General features: G+C 58.4%; 1 protein-coding gene across 2 annotated transcripts in view; it reads right to left on the minus strand.

Annotated features, from left to right (window-relative positions):
- Dap (death associated protein) overlaps nucleotides 1-14,786 on the minus strand; it is a 55,631-nt gene that overhangs the window by 685 nt on the left and 40,160 nt on the right. For both annotated transcript variants that reach the window (XM_004845187.4, XM_004845186.4), the window contains one exon: nucleotides 630-672. In XM_004845187.4, coding sequence (XP_004845244.1) covers nucleotides 630-672 — 43 coding nt within the window. The remainder of the gene's footprint in view (nucleotides 1-629; nucleotides 673-14,786) is intronic.

Raw genomic sequence — 14,786 nt, forward strand, 5'->3', positions numbered from 1 at the left:
CCAGATGGGGGGCTGGCGGGGTGGAAAGCCACAGGGGCAAGCGCCAGGCCCTGCCTGGTCTCAGCCAGGGGCCCGGCTGTGCTTGGTGAGGGGCCAGCTGGTCTCTGGCGCCCACAGTGGGCTGCCCAGGGCTGGGGCTGCTGGGGCCACTGTGCTGCGCTGAGCATTCGCACACACGGCCCACGGCACCGTCTGAGCCAGCTCTCAGGGAGGCTGTGGCCTTGGCTCCTCAGCAGAGCTGAAGCCAGCAGGGACCTGGTCTCGGACATGGTGTGGGCACTTGGACAGCCAAGGGCCAGCCTGGGTGGCCCAGGGGGAGGGGCTTTCCCGCGAGAGTCTCTGGGAAGACAACAGTGGACACAAAACCTCAGTCTGGGCCAGGGATGGCAAAAGAAAGTGGCCACAGGTGAGATGTCGGCGAGTGCTGTGTGCCACCCCAGCTACATTCGGGGCGCTACACCTTGTGTCCCCACATGCAGCTCTTAGGGTGCTTTTCTCAATCATTTAAAAATGTGGAAGCCTCTCAGCTCAGGTCGCCGTCGGCTGCCAGGCGCTGAGCCCACGGAGGGGACAGGAGCACAGGCCGGGGCTTCCTAACAGAGGCCGGGACCCCAGGGGGCGGTCCTTACCCGGGCGATGACACCGGAGATGAACACGGTCGGCTTGGGTGGGCTGGAAGAGAAGGAGAGGTGGGGTGAACAGGGCCGTGGAGGGGCAGGGAGCCAGGGCTGTGGAACGGGGCGAGGCTGGGCGGGGGCGCACCCGGCAGAGGTGGCTCTGTTCACTCGGAGGAGAGCAGGGGGTCAGGGCCTCGTGACAACCAGGACGTGGGCCAGGCGGCCCTTTCTCGGAGGTCTGGGCTGCGTGAGAAGGTGGATTGCAGCAAGCAGCAGCCAAACTGCCCGAGAGCACTGTTTGCTTTTCGGTGATTCCTCAGATCTCCACGATGGGCAAGCCCAGCTGCTTTGGTTTAATGACCAAACCAAATGGAAACAGGCACCTCCTGAAGCCGGGAGGAAGCTGCTCCATGTTGGGATGAACCTCCTGCCTCAGCCACCAAGGGTTACCCCTTCTACAGCCCCAGGTCCACAGCTGCCAGCAGCTTCCACCTGGAGAGATCCCAGCGCCGAGGCCAACTCCTGGCCGGCCCCTGTGGTCCAGGTATTATACACGTCAGGTCCTCATGCAGCTACTGCATCTTCAACACCTTCATTCATACTGAGCTCGCCAAAGGGCCCCTGAATGGAGGAGACAGGGGACTGTTCATCGATGAGAGACAACCAGAACACGCTAACATCACGCATGATCCTGCCTAAAGGCGCTGAGAACTGCTCACTGTTCCTCCCGTCTTTCCACGGATGCGGCACGTGCTTGATGTACAAAAACAGAGCCACTGCTCTGAGAAGGGGTCTCCAAACCGCACCGCCAGGGGCACCCCGTGTTCTCACCTGCGCCCCAGTGCCTGTGTCTGGATGCCCCCGTCCCAGAGTTTAAACATCAGGGCTCAGGAGAGGGGAGGGGTGAGCCCCTGAAATGCTGCTGCACAGGTCAGCAGGCCAGAGCAGGAGGTGGATGTGAGCTCCCAGGACAGCTGGCCGGGGACAGGTGGATCTGAGGGAGCAGCACACATCCCAGCCCGCCCTGCTGCTCTGCCGCCAGGGCCCTCTTAGAACCGCACGTCTTAGCTTCATTGGCTGCAGGCAAACAGCTCAGTATTACACTTGAAATCCCCGAGTAACTTGTTACTTCGGGAGAAGAAGGAACTGAAGTTTACTAAGCAGCACAGAAACACAGCCCCGTGCTACTAGGCTTTCACTGGATGTCTGTTGTGCAGCTAACTGGGTAGGGTTTTGTCTTCCTTTCTGTGCCTGACTTAACTACGGGGTTCACAGCCAGCCGGAGGGGAGTGAGTTTGCTCCAGGTCAGGGCCTCCTTCGCACAGTGCAGGAGTTGGGTCGCATATGTGGGGCGGTGCATTGATCACTCCTGCTGAGGTGGCCCTAGGAGCCTGGGCGCAGGAGGACTGCTGGCCTGCCTTCTCCCACAAGTGCAAGCGTAAGGGTTCTTCGGGGAGGGCCGTCTTCCTCGACCAGCATCTGCTGACTGGGATAAACAAGCTCGCCAGACCGAGCCTAGCTGCCACTGACTCTCACCCTGGATCTCCTAACGACACCCCTGGAATCTGCCGCCCTAGTGCAGAGACCCAAGTATCTGTCATCCTTCAGACCGACCGTCGTGTGCCCGCACAGCCCAGAGGCATCTTGCTGCACCATTTCTCCAGATGTCGGGGCAGGTGGAGAGCTGAGGGAACACAGATTAACAAGACGCACGTGCTCCGCTCTGGTTAATCGGCCCCCAGACCCAGCCACGGAGCCGCATGGGACTCCAGGAGCATCTGACTACTGGGCCCCGAGGCCCATCCTGCAGGGACTGCCAGCTTTGCCTGTGGGGACACAGCCCACGGCTGCATCCTGACGCTTGTCAGTGCGTTGGGAAGAATCAGAGGCCATGGAGGCTTCTCTGGTCCTTCTGAAGGTCCTCGCAGGCGGTGTGGACTGACTCGTCCCATCTGTCCCGAGTCACACGGTCACCTGCCCTTAGCACCATCTGTCTGTGCCAAGAATGTCCCCTGTGCTTCGCGTTCCTTTTCTGGCCTAAGAGTTGAGGCTGTAAAGAGCAGGACAGTGGGGGACCCAGGGTGCCCAGCACTGGATGAGAAGGTCACACACAGAGGTCAGTAGTGAGCAGGAGCACACACGAGGCACCCTAAGTGAGGCCAGGCTAGGACACGTACACGGCATCCACATCACGGACAGTGCTGGAAAGCAGATAAGTAAAAGGTTAAAGTCACCTGCAGCTCTGCCGCCATCGAGGGTATAAGCAGACTCATGGACCGACTCACGCAGGCAGAGCTGGTGTGTGGGCAGCTGCACCTGAGCAGCAGAGCCCACCTCAGCAGTGCGGTGGTGACTGATCCCTGCTCCAGGCCCATGGGGACCCTGGTCACCAGCCAGCAGCCTCAGTTCCATGTCGCCGGGACGGCCCTGCCCACCGTGTCGGGTGTGAGGCCCCAGGAGGGTCCGGAGCCAGCAGGGCAGGTGGGGCTCTGCGCCTTCTTGCAGTGACTTGCAGGGGTGACTTCCCTCCCAGCAGAACAGGGTGGCCTGACTGTGGGCGGGTTTGGCACCAGCTCTCTCCTGGCTCCTACTTGAGCATCCTGCTGCCATAGAGCCCTCAAGGAGATGGTCCTACCGCAAACCTGAGAGACACTGGACTGGGGCAGTGACACTCAGGGACTGTGGTCGGGTTCTGTGGACCCACGAGGCCCTGGGCACGATGCTCTGCTCACTACTCTGACCCTACGGGATGTTACCACATGCAGAGCAGTGACTCCATCCACTGGGTCTCGGCTGCTGTGGGCTCTACTCATAAATGGACAGGGCCACCGTAAAGCAGCTGGCTCCGGGCAAACCATTGGGTCTGGGCGGAGGGTGCTGGCCTCTCAGGAAGCAGCACTGGGTGGTAAATGCTGCCCGGTGTGGCTTCGAGGCGTGGGGCAGGGCATCGGGAGCATTAGGCCCACACATGATGAGCCACTTCTAGGCTGGGGGAGGAGGGGGCCAGGTGCCAATGTCCCGCAGCAGTGGCTCCCGCTGGAGGGCGGACAGCCCTTTCCAAAGGAATCTGAAATGGTGAATATTAAAGCCTCAGAAGTCAATATTAAATTTTTGTATTGAATTAGCATTAAATATTTAAAAAATAAGTAAATACTGAAAATGAAGACGCAAAAGTCCACGTATCGTCTTTTCAAACCCTTTCGGGTCCACGTCTAAAAATGCACATGCGGCACAGCAGTGCACATCCACGTCGCTGGTCGGGTCCACCATGCCCAGAGGCCTCCCCGCTGCCCCGCACGCTGTGACCGCGCCAGAGTGGCCACAGCGGGGCCCACCTGAGTGGCTGCACAGCTGAGGCTCTGGCGGCCCCGAGGAAGGACCAGGACAGAGGCTCGTGCACCCCACAGGGCTGACCCGGGGCCCAACAGCAGGGCAGTGACTATAATGAGGCATCAGCGCGGGGCAGAGCAGACTTTGGGGCACAACCTGCACCCATCACCCTGGCTGAGGGCATCGCCTGGCTGAGGCCTCTGGGGCGTTAGGCCGGTTACTGGGCAGGGGGCTTTGCGGGGTGCGCTGGGAAGCGAGGTGCTGGAGGGAGTAAGGACCCTGAGGGTGTGGCCGCCTGCGGGCGAGGTCCCACCTCAGGATGGTCCTCAAAGCAAAACAGCAAGCCCTGCGCTGCGTGTGCCAAGCCCCGAGCTAGGAGAGGGGCACTGGACAGACGAGGGGGTCTGCGTCTCCCGGTGAGCTCCAGGAACTCCCGAGGCCCTGCACCTCCCAAGTTCGCTGTAGGACCCAGAGCTCAGCGATCAGTTCAATGAGAAACGAGCTGTGCACCGGCTGGAGCGTACACTTCGGTGCTGTGGACAACTCGAGATGCTCCGCTGTCTCCCTCTCCACCCATTCCTGGAGTTCTTTCCTCACCCCGGCAACTTCTCTCTGTCCCCATTAGCAGTGCAGACCCCTGCCGCCCCTGGCTGCTCTCTACTGCTCTTCATCCTATGCGGTGTCTTTACCGTCCCTCCGTGCTGGAGCACACGTCAGCACTCGCTCCTTTTGGAGGTGACAATATTCCATGGCACGCTCACATGTGCGCATGTGCACACACATGTATGCATGTACACATGCATGTGCCCACCACATTTTGTTTATCCACAGACATGTGGGTGTCTCACCTTTTGGGTGTTGTGCATAAGGCGCTGTGAACATGGGTGCATGCCTATCGGCTCAAGCCCCTCCCCTCCACTCCTCTGTGTGTGCACTCAGAAGGGGACAGCTGGACCCTATGGGAACGCTCTGCTGAAGTTTTTTATTTTAATGGTGCTGGGAATTGAACTCCCAACCTTGCACAAGGACCCTACCACTGAGGTGCACTTGAAGCCCGCCTGCCCCTTAGAGTACTCAGGGCTGAACCCAAAGCCTTTGTACTAAGCTGCATCCCCAAGCCCTGGGTCCCCTTTTTTTGAGACGGGGGTTGCTAAGTCACTCAGCTGCTCGGCTGAGCTCAAGATCCTCCCGCCCCAGCCTCCTAGAGGGATAGGATTACAGGCACGCGCCACCACACCTGGCTTATAGCTATCTTTCTGAGGAACCACCAAACTGTTCTGCACAGTGGCTGCACCAATTTACACTCTGACCAGAAATGCACAAGCTTGTTGGTTTCTCCACTCTGAAAACACTTGTTATTTTGTTTTGGGCACAAACCGTCCTAGTGGGTGAGAAGTGGTATCTCATTATAGGTTAGATTTAGCAGCTAATTTTAAGAGCCAGCTTCCTTGTATGAGGAATGGCACACATTGTTCTGTGCTGATGATTCATCCAAGGTCTTCAGGGACGAGGACATCCCTCTGCCCCCGTTCTTCTAGTCACTTCTAAAACCTCGAAGGCACACCCAGCTGTGAGGACACTGCCCTGCCTGCGAAAGTGTGGAAGCCACCTGCCCGAGACAGCCAGCGGCAAGATGTGGCCCAGGGCCCTGTGCGGGCCAAGCTGAGGTTGCACTTCGGAGTCCATTGGCCTCCTGCAGTTAGCAGCATCTGAACCTGGTGACTGCTGTTTACTACGTTTATGCAGCAGAGGAATCCCCAGCCCTCGGAGAGACGGCAGTCTGGCAAAGCGCACACACCGGGCGGGCGGGGGGTGGTAAGAACAGGGGTGCTGCACCGTGTGTGTGGATTCCTGTCAGCGTCCACGCAGAGCGGAGCCTCCACCCCCGAGGTTCTGCAGACTGAGAGCAGCCCCGAGGACTCCTGTCACCTGATGAAACCCCCGCAGATGCTGTTTTGAAGGTGTGCCGTTGTTTCCTCTCAGGAAGAAGAGTGGCTGAAGACTCGTCCGGTGCCCCACAGCCCTCAGGCCGTCCCCATCTGTAGAAAGACACTGAAACCACAGGAACCACAAGGGGTGGAGTCTGGGATGAGACCCTGCTGGGCGCATCTGGGGCTGCGCCACTGCGGAGGGTCCCGGGTGCGGTGGGCTCCTCTGTCACCTGGCCAGGCTCCGTCCTCGGCAGAAGCCCCCTTCCTCACGCTCCACGTCAGTGACCCTAAGGAGTGCTGGTGGCACCAGACGGAGTCCAAGCCCCCTTCGGGCCGAGTCCCCAGAAGCCGGAATTCGTATTCTGTAAAGCCCGGACCCCAAGCCAGCGGCTACGGATCCCTTTCGGTGTCTCCCACTCACTTCCATGCTCCCCGCTGCCACTGTAGCCTGTCACTGACCTACGGTGACCCGGCATCTTTTCTGTGTCCCAGCACTTCAAAACCTTGCTGTGGACAGGGGTCCTGCTCACGTGATCGCTGCCCAGAACGCCCTGGGACTCCCTGTCCGGGGCTCCCATCTGCCTTTGTCCCGAGCCAGCTGCACTCCAGCGGCTTCACTTCACCAGCTGCCCCGCAGCCCCCGGCCCAGCCTCCCACCAGTGCTCTCCTCCGGGATGCAGAGAGCAGCTCCGCCCCGAGAACGGTTCTCAGGGCCCGGGCTGCAGCCTATCCTCACACGGCTTCTGCCACCAGGCCCCAGGTCCTTTCCCTCTTCCCTTAATCCTGGGGGCTTCTGCACCAGCCCTGGAAAATGCAGAGACCCCGTCATCAGAACGAGTTCCGTGCAGTGGGGCAGGGGCTCCAAGCCTTCTGCTGGCCTGCTGTGTCCTCCCGCCACCGGCAGGGATGAGGGTGGTGAGTGACTGTGTGGGAGCGTGTGGGGCGGGGAGAAACACAGGCCTCAGCATGCTCCTGTGGCGGGCAGGCAAGTCACCGGCCTACTGAGAGTCAGGCTGGCAGCTCGGCGTTGCCAGGGAGCCCGTTTAACAGAACCTTGTCAGCTTCGTGGTTCTGATCTGGGTTCAAGAAGTCCGAGTTGCTTTCTGCAAACGCTTTCTCCTATTCATGAAAACACCCTGAGAAGTTCCAGGGCACAGCGTCCACAGAGGAGAAAGACACACAGGCTTTACCGCGCTGATTGTTCTGTTTTCTCTCTCAAGGACAGGGACGATCTTTGGAGATAAAAGCTGCTATTTATCAATCGCTGACGCAGGCCGGGCACTGAGTTAAGAGCTTTCCTTAGATAACTGTACGGGACCCTCTTGACCCGGCAGGTGGGAACTCTTGTCTCCCCTTACAGGCCAGAGCGATGACGCGGAGCGGGTCAACAGCTCCTGAGCACACGTGGAGCTAGGTGCGGGGAGACTGGGAAAAAGGTTGTGCAGAGCCTGCAATCCAGCCCTGAGCGCAAACCCCTCTTGTAGGGGCCTCGTGTTTTAGGTTCTGTTTTGTGTGTGGTGAAGAGCAGTGGATTTTTATGGTGAGCGAGCTAAATGCACTCTAAGAGCCCCTTATTCAACCAGACAGTAATTACATTCGCATCTACATCTATCTAAACATTTACCTTCTGACTTGAGGACGATTTTTTTCTTCAACATTATCCTCTATGTTGCAGCACTTAAGCAGCATACAGAGTGCACCCACAAAGTTATTAACTCGCCTGATTCTCTCCAGCAGCGTGGTCACCACTGGACGGGGGACACAGTGGCCAGAGAGGTGCATCATGCGTGTTCTTGGTCCTGGATGCGAGTCCTCCCTTGGTAACCCACCCCCTCCCCCGACCCTTGGCTCCTGAGCTCAGCTCCACTGTGCAGCAAAGGCTGCAACCTCTGCACACAACTGAAGTGCAGAGCGCAGGCCCTGGTGGAGGATGGAGGGAAGCGGCCAGTGTGCAGCGGCGTGGACACGCTGAGGGTGGATGGGAGGGCCGGTGTTCAAATCCTGCGAGGACGCAGAGCTGCGTGCGGGGAAAGAGCTTGAGGACAGGGCAAGGGGCTGTCTGTGCCCAGCCGCCAGCTCCTGCACCACCGCAGGCTGATGACAGCCAGGAAGCAGTGGCCTACGCTGCCGGCTCCTGCCCGTGTGTGGCGCCACCCGGAAGCCTCCTCGGAAGCTGGAGCGCCACTTCCTCCCTCATGGTACAGAAGCATCAGTGAGGAGAGGAGCTGTCCCCACTGGCCCAGTGATCAGAGTGCAGGGGTGGAGTGGTGGCGTCAGCGGGAAGAGGAGGGACACCTCTGTTCCCCACGGGGCAGGGGCCACTCCATGTGGTCGCAGACACTGGCCGTGTGTCCTGTGCTCCGGCAGGAAAGATGGGAGGGGGGGCCACCCGTGGGGGCTCAGGTCCCGTGAGGACACGGATGGCTCGAGGTGCCCTATACCGGGGAGTCCCCTGTGGATGTGCAGACCTCCGGGCCCACCGGTGTGACAGAACAGAGGGCCGGATGCCGGCGCACAGCACTCAGGGCAAGGGCATGCCTTGGTCGGCACAAAGTGGACGAGGTGCAGGGGCCTCTGCTGGCACCCGAGAGGAGCTGGCAAGCAGGGTGTGGCTGGCACACCACCCTGTGCCCGGAGAATGCTCTCTTGCTCTTTCTTTTCTTTTTTGAGACAGGCTCTCACTGTGTAGTTCAGGTTGGCCCAGAAATCACTGTGTAGCCAGGGTGGTCTCACACTCACGGTGATCCACCTGCCTCAGCCTCTGGGAGTGCTGAGGTTACCGGTGTGTGCCATCATGCCCAGTGAGAATGCTCTTCTCACCACCTTCCTCCCAGAACACAAGGCTCTGGGCCGGGGTTGTAGCTCAGTGGTGCGGGCCTGCCTGGCGAGCACAAGCCCCTGAGTTTGATCAGTGCCTGAAACTACTTTGACTTTGCTTGGAGCCCCTGGCTTGGTACTTTTGTGAAGGTTTAGGAAAACTGTATTCGCACTTGGGTGCTTTAAAATTTTTTTCTCTGTAAAGGTAGACAGGTAGACAGAAAACAAGCCCTTGACTGTCATTTGTAGTCCTTGAAATATCTCCCAGGCCTGGTCTTGACTGATTTTCTGGACACCAGAGTAATAATTAGCACGGCTGGTGGGCAGAGGGAAGGGCGCTCTCCACGCTGCCAGCTCCGCAGTGTCGCTGTTCCGTGCAGCAGGTGGCCTGGGAGCCGCACGCACCCCACCAGATGGCAGTGCGGGTCCTCTCCGGGAGCCAAGGCCCTGGCCGTGTGGCCACTTCTGGAGCAACCGGCAGCTGGTCTCCTGCAGATGACTGTCCCGGCTCCCCAGGAATCACTCGCAGTCAGGGGAGCCTGACTGGAGGTAAATAAACCAGGCAAGCACTTTAACTGCGGTTCTGCACCCGAGAGAACAGGACCTGGACCCCGATCCGGGCTGGATTTGGGTCCAGATTGCAACACTTCACCAGGACTGCTCCGGGCAGGACACGTGGATCAGTCTGGGCTGTGGCTTCCTAGCGCTGGAACCAGAGGCTGCAAGTCCTGCGCGCACAGTCTGGGGCCCAGTGACAGACAGCGGCCTCACTGCCTCTGCCCTCCCTTCCCTCCTGTGGCCTTGCAGCGTCAGGGCCCTGGACCAGAGGGAGAACCTGCCCAGCACCGTCTCCTCCCAGAGCTGAGGTCGGATCTCAGGCTGTGCACGGAGATGAGAAGCCAGAAAGAAGCTCACTGGTGCCCTTGGGAGGTCAGGGAGGCCGCACTGGGGCAGCATGGGGTGAGCCTGGTCTGGGCGCCATGCAGCCTGGGAGGCGCCGGCTGTTCTGGGAGGGGCTGGCATCTTCATTTCACCCCCAGACAGAGTCCGGGAAGCTGCTCTCTGCTCAGGGCTTAACTAACAGGAAATCTGGGGCTTTCCCTCCCCCTCCCCCCGTCTGCTCTCGGCCAATCCCCCTTTCCTGCATGCGAGGAGGATGACTACGGGTAGGAACTGCTGATGTGTCTCACAGGTGGGATGCATGGTGACTGTCCAGCCACGCGGGCCTCTTCCTTCTCACTACAGGGGAGACAGCCCGCACCACACATCCTGACAGCAGCCAGCGTGGGGCGGGGTGGAGAGGCCCGGCTGTCCTCTCTGCTCTCAGTGGCCATCTCAGAGGGAACGGCGCCCACTGCAGGGAGCGGTGAGGGTGTAAGGGAGCAACATGTTCGCTGTGCTCAGGATGGGCCTCCACTGTCACGTGCAGCGCTAGCAGCATCAACAGAATTAATTTCCTAAATAAAAACAGAAGAGAAATTGCTCCTTTGTCTTCCAACTGTTTGAGGTTTGAGGATGCCTGCCGCATGCCTGTCTTCCTCCCTCCCTTCTTTCCCTTCTTCCAAGACTGGAGAGTTCCAGGTTTCTGAGTGTGTCTTTGAAGAATGCCAGGTTGCCTGGCAGAGTTTTCTTAACTCAGAGTTTGCTGTACGCACCTGGGCTCCCCGAGGGGCAGGACTGTGATGAGAAAAGTTTCCCTAGGGCCGAAGAATTCGAGTCCCTGCCTACCCCACTCCCCGTGCCTACTATTAATCCAATCAGTATAGGGCAACAAACTGAGCCCCTCCTTTACTTTGCTAATGTTCCCATAACTTTTCGGAAGGATGAAGGCTGCCATCGCCCTAGGGCAGTCTGTGCCGTCATCAGGCCTCTGTGACTGCCATGCATGTGGTGAAGCTTTACAGAGTTACTGGATTTCAGAAGTAATGCACTTGAAGCTATTCTGTCTTTGATTCTGAACACATCTATGTTTTAGGCTCATTCTTTTGAATTTCAGTCATGAGGAAGTGCCAAGTAAGTGGTCAGTGCTGATTGGCCAGGGGCTGAAAACCAGGATGGTGATTGTTCCATCTTGGAACAAGACTTTCAAGGTCAAGGGTCGTGCTGGGGAGGAGGTTCAGGACCTGGTCCAGGATAGCTCTCATGGTTTTAGAAAGGAGAAGGATCCTGCGGTAGAAAGTCGGACAGGACGGTGGCTGAAAGGATTCTTATTACAAAGAGACATGTTACTCAAATACAGATTCCATCCCTGGAAGTGCAGGTGCTGCTGTCGTCAGTGTGACCAGCTGTCACCGAGAGGTTTCGTGCAGGACACAGCAGTATCGCTGTTAGGAGAAATGCAGATGTCACTGCACTCGGGGTCCCTTCCTGAGAGCTATGCACCCAGCACAAATCAAAGCACAGTCAGGGAGGTCAAAGTCCAGCGTGTGGAGTGGCCGGGCAGCGCTTTCTGACCTCAGTAGCTGGACTCACAGTAACTGTCCCCGTAACCCCTCTTCCAGGCTGGCGGCAGGAGGGACATGGTCAGCACAGAGCTGGTCTGGGACGTGACTGGAAGCAGCAGCTCTGGGCAACCTCAGGGCACGTAACACGCTCAGCCTTCTCCGGAACAGCAGGAAAGGGGAGCAGGTTCAGCAAGAAGCAGAGCAAGCCCAGCACTAACTCAGCTGCTTCTCCAAGGCAGCCAGCAGGATGACTTCTGCTCCCCACGGCCCACTGTTCAGGACGGTGCTGACTAAAGTCTCTGCGTACTCCCGAGGCTGGCGGTCACCTTGCGCTGACCCCGGGCCGCTCTGGGCCGGTCACTGTGCAGGACCTCGGTCCATCTGTGGCCTCGTCAGGCAGCAGGCATGTGCGACATCTCTGGCTGCTGCTGTTCCCTGCCCGCTCGCTGTCTGCAGGGACTCGGGGCCTGGGCTGCTCTCATCGCCATCGCCTTCTCCCTCCTCTACACCAACAAGCATCTGGCAGTCATCAGTGTTCGGGGTGCTCGGGGCCAGGTGACACCCACACTCTGGTCCCACAGGGCCCCTCGAGGATCACTGAGAGCCAGCAGGGCAACTGCGAGGGCTCACGTCGGACACGGTCACCATCATCTGGAAGGGGCCGCCCTGTTTCGATCTGCACAGTGTGGCGACCACGGGAAACTGAGTGAGGCCTTGTGGGAGGACAAGAAGATTCTGTCAGGCGTGGGGTCCGCCGCAGCGGTTCTAAGACGGGGGCACCACAGTGCTCTTTGAACTTGGCCACTAAGGGCTTCAAGCAGAGAACAGGGCAGAGGCATGAAACGTGCGGGCATCAAATGCCGGGCCCCTTGCTGTCCCTCTCTCCGGTGCTCCATGGGGACCTCCTTCCCTGGTTCCCTTCCGGGACAGGAGGGTGCATTTATCACCTGCCACCCCCACCAACGAAGCTCAAGGAGCCTTGTTGACAAAGTGCAAGGCAGATAAGGGGCAGGGAGTGTCACGGAGCTGAAAGACCCCCGAGAGAGCAGACAGAAGACGCACCAGGGGAGCAGCGCCGGACTTCAGCTCTCTGAGCCTCAGTTTCCCGTCTGAGATGAGGAGCCGAGCATCCCCTGAGGAGCTCCAGAGGCTCCGTGTGTGCGGCCACAGCACGGTGAGGTGTAACCTGGGAGAGCCCTGTCAGGAGGGGACCTGGGAGCCAAAGCAGGGGTGCAGGGTGGGGACAGGGAAGACGGGACTCGGGGTCTAAAAATTAGTGCAGAGAAGCACCGTGCTTGGGGGAGAAGGGCGGCTCCAGGACAGGGTGTGGGCCTCCCTGGCACTCTGCACAGGGCAGAACACTGAGCCAGCCCCTCTGCCAAGGTGAGACACCCTGGGAGATGGCCAGGGCCACAGCACAAACAGGGTGCCTGGGGAAGCCTGGCTGGGCCTTCCGCAGACGGCCACGACTGCTTCCTTCGAAGGCCAGGGCAAAACGGGAACTTACTGCTAAGAGATCAGAGAAGTCCTGTTCCTCACTCCTTGCCTTGTGGTGCTGAGTGTGAGCTGAACCTTCCCTCTTCTGTCGAGGCTGGACAAACACAGGCGTGCCCAAGCGACAGGGTCAATGTTCAAATTTAAAAATGCAGTGTTACAGTAAAAGACACACGGCTGCGCATTACCCTCAAATACCACCTCTTGCTCTGAACACACTTATTTTGCTATCCTTGCCGCTTTCTGAAGCAGCTCTGGAGTCCTCTTTCCTGGTGTCGTGGCTACCTTGATGCCCGGAATCCACTCAAGACACTGACCTTTTGCGGTCATTTTGACTTTGAGGAAGAGCCAGAAGTCACCTGGGGCCTGATCTGGTGAATACTTCGGGAGAGGGCACCATAATCTATTTGACAGAGATTGCCATACACATTTTGAATCAATTCAGGACATCAAGGCAGCCACACAAAGACACTCACAAAAGAGGACTTCCAGAAGTGCTTCAGAGTGGCAAGGATGGTGGGACAAGTGTGTTGCAAGTAAGAGGGGATATTTTGAGGGGGATTAATGGCCATGTCTTTTATTGTACTACATTAAAAATTTACTGTAACTGTTCACAGCATTTTTTGATCACACCGCCTAACATATGGATCAGCTATTCAGCGAGGGAAAGTTAAGAATTTCCGAGGAGTTAACAAAGAGCGGTCACCCACGGAGGGGCAGCCTGGGGGCGTGGGGCCCGGCAGTCAGACGTGGGCATCTGTGCTCGCCCAGCCCACCGATGCAGCCCCCAAAGAGAAGCCAGGCAACTGCCCGGGGCTGGTGCCTCGGACCCAGCAGCGGCCCACATGGGTGCTCCTGGCAGCGCCAGGACGGGGCTCAGGGTGCAGGGGGTGTGGGCTCAGAGTGGGCGTGGCCTGCTCTGCAAACTGACCCAGTGCCCTTCGTTTGTGTTTTGTTATTCTGAACCAGAACGCACTGCCCGACAACTACAAGTCCCCCTGTGGTTGTGTGGACATTCTTTTTCGAATGTTTGACACCAGATCTGGCCCAGAAAATCCAGGCCTGGGCCACTGCTTGGGAGTAGCATGGCAGTCACCTGCCTTCCTCTGTTCTGTCCACCCAGAAGTGACCGTGAGAGCCAGAAGGGAGGGTGCCGAGGGGAGCTGTCACTCGGACTGAACCAGGTGGTCAGGAGGGCATGCGCGCGGGCGAGCGGGTCATGGTCAGGGCCTGGAGCACGTTTCCCTTGATGGCTTATTTCCCAAGCAAACAGTGCAGTGTTTACAACAATATCCATGAGCGAAGCTCCCAGGTGAGGCCCATCTGCATGGACAGAAGCAGGTGGGAAGGGCCTGGGCTCTGCTTCGACGGCAGTGAGTGAGTCGGACAGGAGTGCTTCTCAAGCTCGTCATGCAATCTGCAGCTTTCCCTCTGCATCTGCCTCCGTAACATACCATTTGAATAAAAAGAAGATGCCAGGAGTTTTAGGGTTCAATAACAGGGCTGAGAGTCCTAAAATGATTATCTGGGACAAAAGTACATTTTCTGCACTTCGTTTTCAGAAATGATGGCAGTTGGTGGCATTGTATCTGTCTTCTATTCTTTTCTTATAAAAATAGAAATAGAAAAAGTAAAAAGGCGGGGGCACCTCCTGATCCCCTGCCGCCTCCTCTCTGGCCAGTAGAGGGAGGATCACTGCAGTCAGAGAGAATCAGCCGGAGTCAGCCCTGGGTGGGCAAGTTCCTGAGCTCCTGGAGGACAGGCAGGGCCTTCCCTCACTCCCAAAGGCACACACTGAAAACGCAGAGCGGCCACTCCAAGCTGGGACAGTGTTTCATGATCCTCAGTGCTTACTTTTTGTCAAGAAATGCTCACACCCGCTCTGCCCCGTATGACCTTCGCAGCAGAGCCGGCTGTGAACGGCAGCTTCCAGGCCTGGCTCACACACTGTCTTCCCATTGCTTTCCCTGACCTCACACTTTCCCAGCTGTGTTGCCCCAAGAACTTCCCATGTCACGGCGTGGCAGAGGCTTCCGCTTATCTGGCTCCCCTCAAGGGCAGGGTGACAGCGGACACGCTGTACGCTCAGTGCCTGCACAGTGCTCAGCAGGTGCGTCAGTGAGCACGGCTGAAAAGCACCTCAGCTTAGCACG

Source organism: Heterocephalus glaber, unplaced genomic scaffold (assembly GCF_053883595.1).
Source record: "Heterocephalus glaber isolate CG9 unplaced genomic scaffold, H.glaber_assembly_v1.0 deba00001538, whole genome shotgun sequence".
Taxonomy (NCBI): Eukaryota; Metazoa; Chordata; class Mammalia; order Rodentia; family Bathyergidae; genus Heterocephalus; species Heterocephalus glaber.